The 12,530-nt window shown below is 34.6% G+C and overlaps 1 protein-coding gene across 2 annotated transcripts; it reads right to left on the bottom strand.

Moving 5' to 3' along the window:
* Positions 1-4,892: 4,892 nt before the first annotated feature.
* Positions 4,893-7,642, bottom strand: LOC131438754 (uncharacterized). 2 transcript variants are annotated; one of them, XM_058608996.1, is made up of 4 exons: positions 7,368-7,642; positions 6,403-6,520; positions 6,134-6,339; positions 4,893-5,632 (listed from the first exon to the last, which is right to left on the bottom strand). In XM_058608996.1, the coding sequence occupies exons 2-4, from the start codon at positions 6,467-6,469 to the stop codon at positions 5,102-5,104; spliced, it is 804 nt and encodes a 267-aa protein (XP_058464979.1). In that variant the 5' UTR covers positions 6,470-6,520; positions 7,368-7,642; the 3' UTR covers positions 4,893-5,101. The 2 variants fall into 2 exon arrangements, with proteins under 2 accessions (XP_058464979.1, XP_058464977.1); XM_058608994.1 differs by having other exon boundaries at positions 7,384-7,642.
* Between the last annotated feature and the right edge of the window lie 4,888 nt (positions 7,643-12,530).

The following is a 12,530-nucleotide window of genomic DNA, read 5'->3' as shown; positions in this document are numbered from 1 at the left end:
AAAATTTTTTTTTTTTTACCTTAAGTATATAAATTTTAATGTGGCAACACGCTATACGAAATTGACCAAGGCACGCTGCGAACGGAGCAAAGCCGCACGTACCGTCGCGTACTAGTTTTGCATCGTCATTTTGAATGACGATTGGAATGTTTTGACATTCATCACCCTATAATTTCAGAACCGGAAGTCGGATCATGATGAAATTGCACATATATTTAAAGACAATAAGAGCTTTAATTTGAATCATGATTCGTGAAAATCGATTAAACCGTTGCTGGGAAATCGAAGTGAGTTCCATTTTTGCAGCTTTTCTTAACTTTTATCGATGCTTTTGGAGCGGAAACTGGGAACTAGTAGTCCCAAAGTAGTTTTATATATTTACTAACAAGATCTTCCAATTAGATGAATTTAGCAGAAAGTTTCATAAAAATGTGCATCCAGGGTTGTTACGGTCGCGCGAATTTCGCGGTTTTCGCGAATTTCGCGATTTTCGCGGATTTAGCGCGGTTTCTGCTAAGATTTTAATGCTATGGCGCGGATTTCGCGCGAATTTCAAAAACCATCATTCCACATTTGTGAATCATTTGTTCGAAAAAAAAAAGTTCTTTGCAAATTTTTGAAGCTTGTGAGTTTTATGAAACCCTAAAAATTAAAGATAGGCGAACGTTTCAGTAATTGGTCGAGCTGGCCGAATTGGTGAATTTTCACCTTGATAAAACCAAAATTTACTAGAAGGCGGTTCTAGAAAATGTTCAGTGGACAAAATTTAGATTTTTTGCTCTTCGATCTCGAGTGAGACAAATTGCTATTTTAACAGAGCTGTTATCAGGAATTACAAAAACTTTTCGATATATGTGATTGCGTTTTCCCATTTCAATGCAGAAATCGAAAGATTTTCGCACTCAAGGATATTGATGTCTGATGGAAGATATCGTTTCAGTGAAAACATTTCTTCAATAATATGGTCACAAATTTTGAGTGCGATAAAAATCGCATTTTTGAAGCAAAATTTGCACGACAGACTTAGCGAAGTTAGACAAGAAAAGAAACGAAGAAGTTCTGGGATTCCGTTCGTGGTGATAAGAAATTGTTCTAACAGTTTGTTGGTGCCACTATCCAACATTTTCAATTGTTCTTTGCGTTCTGGAATATTTCTTGAAGTATGGAAGAAATTCTATGTGAACAATGACAACAATGTGTGCTGTATCGAAGCTGTTTGAAATTATAGTTCTGGATTTTATAATACATAGTTGCTCTGACTACATATCTGAGACTCAGCATGGATCCATGCCAAAGCCTTCAACTTCCCCAAATTTAGTAACCTACACTTCCTTCATCATACGATCTTTACAAGCACGACTACAAGTATATTCTATATACACCGATTTCGCTGTTTCGTTCGACAGAATCAATCATCACAAACGATCTTCAAGTTAAGTGGACTGGGATTAAACGGATTATTTTTTAATTGGCTTCGATCAGATCTAACTGGTCATGGAATGATATTGAAAATAGGAGCCTGTACAACCTCACCATTTGCTGTTACCTCTGCAGCTCCTCAAGGAAGTCACCTTGGACCGTTCATAATTTTATTGTATCTCAACGATCTAAATTTTTCGATCAAGTGTATAAAACTATCGTTTACCGATGACTTTCATATTTCATATTTCAAAATGGTTTTAAATGCTACTAAATGCTCCGTTATTTCTTTTAGTAACAAAAAGTCTGTATTCAAGTTCGACTATAATATTTCACAAACTGTTCTCGAACGCGCATCGTTTGTTAAGGACCTGGGTGTTCTTCTGGAATCAAAGTTAAATTTTAAAGAGCACATAGAGCTTATTATGTTCTAAACCTCTAAGCTATTAGGATTCATTATTCGCGTTACTAAAAAAATCTCTGATGTACATTGCTTGTAAGCTCCGTATTGCGCTTCACTTCACTCAACTGGAATATGCTGCGGTTATCTGGTCACCTTATTACCCAAACGATATCCAACGCATTGAAGCGATTCAACGCAAATTTGTCCGATTAGCTTTCCGACGTCTTCCATGGAGATATCCTTTAAACTTACCGCGTTACCATGACCGCTGCAAACTGATTGGTCTCGATTTATTATTTGTCCATCGAGATGTTTGTAAGGCTAGTTTTGTGGCAGACCTACTTCAGTCGCAGATCGATTGCTCCGAGTAATTGCAATTGTTACAATTTGTCATTCGATGTCGTAATCTTCGATCCTATTTTTTTCTTCGGATTCCCTATGTTGGAACTAATTAACTGATGTTTAAATTCTTTCGACTTTCATTTATCACGTAATGTTATCAAGAAATCGTTTCTTATGTTACTGTTTCTTTACATTTAGTTACTATAGAAGCACTAGATGTATCATTTGGGTGATTTTAATCTATTAATGCAAAAGATGAGAAGGGTTTATGCCTGCTGGAGAACAAGTTTGACAGATACAGAGTAAAATCTGACAACAGTAAAAAGAGAAAATCAGATCATCTTGATGTGGTCTATCTTAAAATTCTTCTTACCAAGAAGGAAATGCTAGCCGAGCAAGATGTTGAAGCAAAAAAAATATCTTTGCTGAAATCTGTTTAACTTCTGTCAATATCACAATTGTAAGCATTTTTTTATTTTTAATTATTAATTAAGCATTAATTTAGCATCGAAAAAGCTGTAGAATAAAAATGCAATCATTTCCATGGGATTTCTCGAAGTGACGTGTTGTATGCGGACTTATTTATTGCGTTCATATGACAAACTTATGCAGATTTTTAAATTATATTTAAGTGAATTTTCAAGTTCTGCGGAAATTATAACCTGCATAAAGATGGTTGTCTTACGATTCACTCAAACATCGCGCGTTTCAGTTTTACATTTCGCGCGGATTTAGCACGTTTTAGTTTTTGACTTCGCGCGGATTTCGCGCGTTTTGATTTTGAAATTTTTCGTAACAACCCTGTGCATCTCGTTTGAAATCGCTTGTGAAAAAATACTCATCAAATTGAAAATTTTCACTAATGTCGGATATGGATTAAATGACACTAATGTCGGATTTGGACTTTTTGATGAATTTTAAGACCTTTTATTTGCTTCTTAGTTTGTGAAAATCGGTTAATAAATTTCTGAGAATATCGAGTGTGCATTTTTTATTAAGTTTGCACGTATTTCCTTGTAATTCCGGAACCGGAAGTTGAATCCAAATGAAATTTAGGAAATTTGTATTAAGGCATAATACCTTTCATTTCAATCTAAGCTTGTGAAAATCGGTTCGGCCATCTCTAAGAAACGTGTGTGCTATTTTTTGTTATTTCTTGGTGCATATCAACCTGTAATTCCGGAACCGGAAGTCGGGTCCATATACCTTAGAAACGTTGTATGGGACCTTAAGATCTTTCATTTGAATCTAAGTTTGTGAAAATCGGTTAAGCCATCTCTGAGAAAATTGAGTGACATTATTTGTCACATACACACATACATACATACATGCATACATACACACACATAAACACGTACAGACATTTTGTGATCTCGACGAACTGAGCCGATACCATCCGGGCCTCGAATCGAAGAAAATATGCATCAAAAACAACTCTAATTATTTGTAAAGAAATCATTTTACTCTTCGAAACAAAACAAAATGTAAAATTTCAACAAACAAAGGCATAAGTAGAAATCCTAATCATTTAAGGTTTATATCGTACCATTTATTTCAACTGCCAAGCTTATAAATTCAAAGCCCTACAAATATTATCTCTATCTAAAGTTAGTATATTTTATACTGTTTTTGCATAAACCACTGTTTATTGAAATAATAAATAGTATCTATGGTTATCTTGGTGTTCTGAATTCAGCATTGTCAGTTTTATAGAAAATTTACAAAAGTCTATTGTCACGCTGACAGCGTACCTTGACAGTGTACCTTATAGCGAAAAACGTGTGCTCGAAAAATGGTCGGAGTATTCCGTATTATCACCCCTATTCTGTATTTCGATCGAACCGGATTTTGTTGAACAAATGTAAAAATTTGCATTCTTTAATTCGATCGAGTTATGCTTTTGTATGGAAAACTCGAATCGATCGAGCTACAGAGTGCCAAATTTCGAATTCGATCGAAACAATCCGATTCGAACGAATTACAGAATCGGGGTGTATAACTTGTATTCGGTCTCAGTCTCGATGTTCGACTGGACGAATGTAAATGGTCAAAAATCGATCATTTCATCATGTGCGTTAGACGTTACTGTACATCTTGGTGAGAACCTTTTACCAACAGCAACAACAGACCTTCTGTTTGATGTTAAACCTCATATAGATTGGATTCTAGAACTGAATTCTAAAACTGGATTTTTGAAATTAATTCAGAAGCTGCGGATTTTGGTTCACATAAACTCAACTTAAATTAAGTTTTAGAATTTAGTTTCAGTATATGTACATGTTCAAAATTTAAAACTAAGAGTCTGGAACTGGTTCCTTATTCTAGATTCTGAAACTAGATTTTTGGAACTGGTCTCTTGACTACGTTTCAAAACTAAATTTAGTATTGCGAGTACAGAATTCGTATTAAGAATTCTGATTCAGGAATTCAACTTCAGAATTCTGAAACAAAATTCAATATATGAATTCTAGAACAAATTTGCAGATCTGAACTCCGAACCAGAATTTTCGACTTCCGAACCCTAATTTGATTCAGTTTCAGAATTCGGAGTTCAGAACCTTCATGCAATTAAATTCGGAACTTGGGATCTAGAACTAGATTTTGGAATTGAGTTCAGTTCACTAATTCAGGTTCGAAATTTAAGTTCTGATCATGGGGACGGGTATAGCGTGATGGGTAAGTCGAATTTGGCTAACCCCTAAATAAATATTAATGAAATAGGAAACAATTTTAGAAGCAATTTTTTTTATATTTCATTGTAATTAACACGATTATCGGAATTTCGGACAAGGAAATAAAAAAAAAATTGGAGTCGAAGGTGCAGCGTGATCAGGAAGCATGTCCTCTTTGTTTGCCAGACTTTGCTATCATTGACAATTGTTATTAATCTTGAATAAAGAAATAAAACTTTTTATTCAAACACGTAAGACTTTATTTTTAACTATTAACTTGTTGTTCATCCCGCAAACTTTTCATTTCCTGGTAGGAATCAAACAACATACCGGAACAGGTTGAACCATCTTCGGACTGCCTAAAATAAAGTGCTGTGATTTCGGTGCTGAACACCACCTCCACGGCACGGGCCCAGCTGTGCAGGACTTCGTTGCTCAAAATGCCCCCATTTTTATTGAACAAAAACTTTACAATTTCTCTGCTTAGTACCGCCCGATTGGAGCGCGTGAGGAATGTTTTTGCATGTAAGCGACCATCAAGACACGAGCTCAATAAAGCCCGTAAATCGGTTGCTGTTTTGTAATCTTGCTCCGACAGCTCGTCCAGAGGGGCAATACTGACCAGTGTGAACGGAGTGTGGCCTTTGTTCGGAGCACTTACATTTGAGGATTCTGCTACTTGTTGAGGCGTAGGAATGTGTTCCAGAACCTCGACAACATGAATATTATCATTCGTGAATTCGATTTTTATGTCAACGGATGGTTTTATATGGTTCTCTGATTGTTGTTCGTCTTCCTAAAAATAAAATAATAAGCATAATTAGATGTCTTGTTTTGGATTATTTTTGGTAGTGAGCAATTTCAGAAACGAGTAGCAAGTCTTCTGACTTCACATACTCGGATTTGGAGAAAACATTGCACACGTGTTCAGTATGGCAATTCATTTGCGCGGGTGGAGAGATCACTTTGAATCAAGAATTAAAAAAATGGTTATCGTTTTAGTTAACAACAAATTGTACATAAATGATATGTGATTTGCTAGCAAGTTTAAACCAATGGAATAACTATGTGAGTGAGCCACTAGCAGCTGGTCCTGTTCTTTTTTTGTAATCAGCAAGCAGTGCGATGCAAGGCGGTTACTTAGAAACGATTTATTATCAGGAAAACCATAGTAGTGTTTAAAAACGACATCTGTTTTCCAAAAGAGTTCCGTTTAATGGATAATTCTACACAAGTCATGAATCATATTGTGGTGTTTTCAGTGACCTACTGACAAGAGTTTAAAAATTAAAATTACCTGGTTTTCTAGCTGCGGCTCGGTTACACTTTCGTCAGCTGACTCGTCCGGTAGAACACCGTCACTTTGCTGGGTATCATTCGCTAATCCATCGCGGAATTCTTGGTAGGCCCTTTGAAAAATAGCTCGTTTGCCCAACTTTGGAATAAGCTCCCGTATGATGTCTTCCGTTAAACATTTGAACGCTTTTTCGTTAATTTCTTCATCTAAAATAAATCGAATTAAAGAATGGAGATTGGAATATTAGATGTTCAGTTTATAGAAATTACCTTTAAATCTTGGTATCAATTCATCCAATTCCCAAAGTTTCAGGTACGCTCTCACGTATTCATCCATCCTTTAGGTGGAAATTGTTGGGTTTGATCAGAGTCAAAGTTGCTGGAGTGACTAGAATAATATCAACACATGAAGTGTTTCATTGAACTTCCACAATTTCCTATAATTTGAAAATCACCACGACCAAGACATTACAAATCAATTCCTAAGTATACACTTAGAAAATTTCGCAGAATTCGATAATTTTTTACCGAATTTTCAACAGCTGAACATTCGTTAATTAATTCGGTAATTGCTGAGCTGTCAAACAACTACCGTAAACTGTAAAAAAAATCGATCTAACGGATTGTTAGGTAATTATGCAAACTTTAACGGTTCGGTTCGGTAAAATTTGCATAATTATTAAAAAATAAAACTCTTGTACCGAAATATCGGTCATTTCTATAGATTACCGAAATTTCTCGTCAAAAATATTACCGAACAAAGGAATTAAATCTTAGTATGTAACAATCATTCAACTTTTTGGCTAAGATATCTTCATATTATATATTTGAAAACTAGCTCCTGGTAAAATGCTATTAATAGGCATTAAATTAAATTATAATATCTACACAACAAAACAAGAATTGTAACAACCTCGATGTAATTCACAAACGACTCGAAAATGAATTAGATGCACCTAACAGAAAATGCTATAACAACATATTGAGTATATCTTGAGAAGTAAAGCAAAACTTGGAGATTCCTGTAAAAATAAAGCTGAATCAGTAGATTTCATGTGACTTAATTTCGTTGAAGAGACAGAAATCCGTAGATATACGTATAAATCCAATTGGCATTGGCATCGCTGTCGATGACTGTTCTTATCAAAGCCTAATAACCAGAAGTTTTTTTTCTGTGCCGTCATACCCATATAACAATTTAACATGCAATCAATTCACCGTGTAGTTTCTCTCACCCGAAAAGATACTCACACTCTCTTTGTTTTGTTTTGAAATGTGAGTGCCCCATTCGCTACAGCAGTAAACATCAGTCTATTTTATTTTTCATGGCTACTCCCAGTATTTCTGATGTTAAACTATCTCAAAACTTCGACGTATTTTTTACCACCGATTTTCCAATCAATCAATATAGAACCTTATTCATCACATTAAGTATCCTAACTAGCTCGCATAATGAATGTAAACAAGACAAGACGGAGTACTCAATAACAGTATTACAGTAGAGTCCTAAATCTCGGTGACTTTTGCAAATGGGCGTATAGGGCAAAATGAGCAACGACTGGCCTTAGCCTCAGCGTTGCCAGGTCAATTTCCCTAAAATCTGAGTCCTTTGCGAAAATCTATCTGTATCATACCTGTATCAGAGTCAATATTATATAAGTACCAGGAAAATGTCACCGGGTTTTATATAAATGAGCGAAAGAAAAGATCCCACGACAACCTTTTGCCATGCCTATCCTAGCAAAACTATAAAAACTGTATTTATCTAAAAATTACTTGTTTGACCGGTTATTGGAATAAACTAAATCGATCAAGAAGAAAAAATTTATTTATTTCCACTATATTTAAAAGTTTTTGCTATTTCGCCACTCACGTCACCAGATAGTAACAAACACAGATACTAGTATTTTGGTGGGCTATTCTCAATCTTCTTCAGTGTAACAATGTTTTAACAGAACTGTGAAAACACTGTTGCACTGCTGTTTACCTGTTTGAACAGTACCTGTATTGCTGTATAGAGGCCAAAAATCAGAATAAATACCGAGAAACTGGTATACCTGGCAACGTTACTTAGCCTGTCACGTCAGTCACACAGCAAATAAAAATAAAATGTAGGGTAACAGAGGTATTTTGGCCCACTTTAGGATTGATTTTAATTTGGCCCACTTCATAAAAATATCCATCAAATATTGTAATATCTTTAAAAAACCCTTCCGCAATAGGTAATTTAATGTGATTAGCTTCAAATTGATGCAAAATGAGTTACTTAACATCGATAAAATCCGATGAAATCGATAAAGTTTGTTAGGTGGGCCAAAATATATGTAGTGGCCAAAATACCTCTGTTACCCTATATATAAGAAAGTGACAGTTTCCCTTTGTTTAGTTTTTCTTTCGATTATTGCGATGTGGTCATGCAGATTTTCATCAAAGATAACTCAAGATTGCAGTGTCCTATACGATCCATCGAAAAATATCGAATCGTGATCCAGTGAACTTAGTAATAGTGTAATTGTGTTGACCCTTCGTTAATAAACGTCGATAAATATTTGAAAATGACGGTAAAATTCCATAGAAACAAGTTTGGAAGGAAGTAAACACATGTAAACACACCGCACAAAATATGTTGTAACATCCATTCACTTTAATGCTTCGTAAGATAAGAATATTGCAAATTGAACAGATTCTTAGCAAAAATTCCAATTGATTTTTGTTTTCCTGTTTCAAAATCCACCAGATATGCAGCAAAATGCCGCGATTTATTTCATATTGCACCTTAAGATTAATTCCACATAAACAAACATTGTCATAGTAACGACGCATGTAGCGATTCGACGCTTGTTGTTTTATTTCAAATAATAATTGAGCTACAACTAACGGTAAACCGAAATCATCGAGGGGTCCTATTTAAAAATATATAAGAAATCATAGACCATTCCATCTTGAGTTTATCTTTGTTTTCATCACCTTCCCAGTACTGACCGGAAATCAAAGGTTCTAGTAGTTGAGAAGTAAACGTAGGAACGGCTCAGTAATCGGTAGAAGATTAATTAATCAAAGGTTCCGAAAGCAAGCAACGTACTTAAAGTAACGGTACTCTCATTTATTTCAGCTTCAATAGTCATATACGAAAACTATTAGTTAGAGTGTAATCTGCTGTCTCTGTTCGATGGATTGACTTTATGAGTAAAATGAAGTTAGGTACATTCGCGTTGCTATAACAGTAGTACCAAATACAAATTATAATACGGAATACTCTGATGAATTTTCGTGGACACGTTTTGTACTACGCTGTACACTCTAAAGTGACTCAGAGTGACAATCTATTTAGGTGAAATTTTCAAATAACTAGCAACGCTGAAGGCAGAAAATCATTTCACCATGGATACTGTCTATTATGACGAAAAACTGAATCATGCTTGGAGACTAAAGAAAATATTTGTATGTTTGTGGATCACTATATTAATTTTAAATCTTTTTATTGTAGGATTCACAGGACACGATGGAACAAATACAAATGATTTATATAGGAAATTAAAAGTTCATCTGCGGTCAAGGAGAAATGCCTTTACTCATGTCTAGCTATGTTACAACATTGAATTATACATTAGTGTATACACCAAAACAAAACTTTCAAACAATTAAATCACGATCGTAGAGACAGATAACAGATACCAATAATCATGTATGGAACATCCGGACTCAAGTGATCAGTGTGGAATCGTAAGATAATTCGCACGACCCCTTAAATCATCATCTAATCTCTAGATGGTCTTATCATTATCGTAATATTCACCAGTTTATGTCGCTCCTAAATCGAATACAAATAACTTTTTTAAATCTGGTTTGATACCTAGTCGTGATCAACAAATGATTCTCTAAAAATTAGTATGCAATAAGAAACATACAACCAAAACTTTTTTGTGGAGGCACCCAAGGATAATTTCGAAAATAACACCGTGACTCATCTGCACATTTTTAAGTTTATCATACTTATCAATTCGCAAACACGTTTGGTTATCAACTTAACCATACCAACAATTCGTGATACCAATCTAGATGATATCGTGAAATTGTGCACTAGCCTTAGAGAGAAATGGCAAAAAAGTCCTGCATAAAACTATTTAAAATGTACATTTATTCTAACTATCTGAATTGTTTCATTATGCGCATGTATAACCATGCATTGCATTAACCATTTTCCGAATCCAGAAAAGAATTTATTTATTTGAATTAAAATTCGGATTCGAGGAAACTGTGATGGTATCTTTTTATTTATTATGGAACCATAAATAAACAAATATAACCATAGCAACATTAATTGAAGTTGCCAGAAAGGAATATTTATGGTGACTTGGCATTGTCGAGGGTTAGTAGAAGGATGGACTAGAATGTTTTGTGAACCAAACATTGGCGATATGTTTGTATGGGACTTAGGCGTATTATTATTTGTATTTGGTAGTACTACACAATTTTCGAACTAGTTTTTCTGTGATATTTCTTCTTAGAGCCGTTAGTTTATTGAAAGTCGAGTAATCGAGAAAATAACATTCTACTAATCAAATGATTATTGGTACAATAGCCCAATATATTTTTCAAGCATCTGATAATAAACAGTAAATGCACAGCTCTATTTTTGATGCATTCATATTTGTCGGTGAATTTTTCTAATGGACTTATAGCAAGTTACGGTTTCGCTCTGTGTTATTTCTCTTCTATTAATGACTGTACCGTTCCTACGTTTACGTCTCAACTTGTGGAACCTTAAATCTACGGATTGAATTAAGCTGTGGTTCAGTATCAAGTTCATCACTAAGTAGGTTTTTAGGCATTTCCCTGCAGAGGCCAACGGTAATTAAAGATCTATAGGGTAACAGGTATTTTGGCCCACCTAACAAATTTAATGGATTTAATCGATGCTAAGTAACCCATGTTGCATCAATTTGAAGCTAATCACATTGAATTACCTAATGCGGAAGGGTTTTTACATTTCGTGGATATTTTTTTACAAAATGGGCCAAAATAATATCAATCCTAAAGTGGGCCAAAATACCACTGTAACCCTAATATATTCGCAAATAAAATATCTATCAGTATCAGTACTCCATAAGGTGTATTAACACAGGTTTTTATACAGCTGCTATTTTGTTTGTGTATTGGAAAATGTAGCATACACTTGCTTCGACAAGAATTAGGTACAGTTGAAAGAATTGGATTCGTGATTTCATCTCATATACCGTTAGTTAGAGTGAGATTAGCTGTTTCTGTTCGATAGATTAATTTTCAGGGTAAGGTGAAAATAGGTGTATTCGCTTCGAGTTTCAGTGTCGCTATAACAGTACTGTTGAATAATTTTCGAATTATTTTTTCTGCGGTATTGCTGCTGAGAGTTGATTTTATCACAATTCGTTCGAGTAAATCGACACAAAAGTATTGTGAGTCTACTAGTGAATAGAGATGTCAGGTGAACATTTTTAAATATCATCAGACAGGGTTTAAAAAGTTTGTAAACTCGTAAGAAAGTCTTCGGATTTCAAGTTTTTCATAAAGAATGATGCACGGAAATGGTTTAGTGTGCAAAAGAAAAAGCCGTGGAGATTTACAAAGTCTGTACGATTTGACAAATGTCAGTGAAAATCGTGATTTCGTGAGACTGCAAAAAAGTTTGCAACTAAAACATGTTTGCTGCTTATTTTAGAAATTGCAGATTTACACATAAATCTGCAAACAAGGCATCGCTGCTAAACAGATGACTATTGGTACAATAACCCTATAACTCGTATATATTAATATATATAATAGTTTCGTAATGGACATGTAGATTTAAAATTTGTTCGATAGCATACAGGTTTTATGTACACTTGCATAAAAGATTATAAGTTATCATAAGCCTTTTATGAAATAACATCAGTGTAAGATAAAAATGACACATCTAAAGAATATAGAATATACATTGGGTTAAGTTTTATTTACTTTTCTTGTATATTTTGAATAAGGTTGTAAGTCTCCATGTGACTTTATGCATTCGATTCATATGGTTCATTGCTGGTGTAGGATTCATATATCTAATAACAACATTTTGTTTGCATATAGGTTACAATAGACACATAATGTTCAAACATCATTGTGTCCTTTCATTTAATTCGTATTGTTTCAAAGTTACTCACCGGTCTGTACATACCAGTAAACTAACGATATTGAATAAGATTGTTCGATGAACATCTGAACACTCAACTTTTTTGTTTATGCAAAATCATTCCCATAACAATGGCAACACTGATAGTGAGTGCGGTGAGTCGTTTGCGTACAGTACACTCAGTATAGCACACCACTCGACTCCCCTTGAAGTGCAAAAGAGCGGATGAGCGCATGAGCGATCTTTACAGTGAGAATGTTTA

Source organism: Malaya genurostris, chromosome 3, assembly GCF_030247185.1.
Source record: "Malaya genurostris strain Urasoe2022 chromosome 3, Malgen_1.1, whole genome shotgun sequence".
NCBI classification, from domain to species: domain Eukaryota; kingdom Metazoa; phylum Arthropoda; class Insecta; order Diptera; family Culicidae; genus Malaya; species Malaya genurostris.
This window is presented reverse-complemented; position numbering and strand designations above follow the sequence as displayed.

Coding starts and splice junctions, on each gene's coding strand:
- LOC131438754 (XM_058608996.1), bottom strand. CDS start 6,469: ATGGATGAATACGTGAGAGCGTACCTGAAACTTTGGGAATTGGATGAA. Junction 6,340..6,402: donor ATTGATACCAAGATTTAAAG/GTAATTTCTATA, acceptor GATTTATTTTAG/ATGAAGAAATTAACGAAAAA. Junction 5,633..6,133: donor AGCCGCAGCTAGAAAACCAG/GTAATTTTAATT, acceptor TTTTATTTTTAG/GAAGACGAACAACAATCAGA.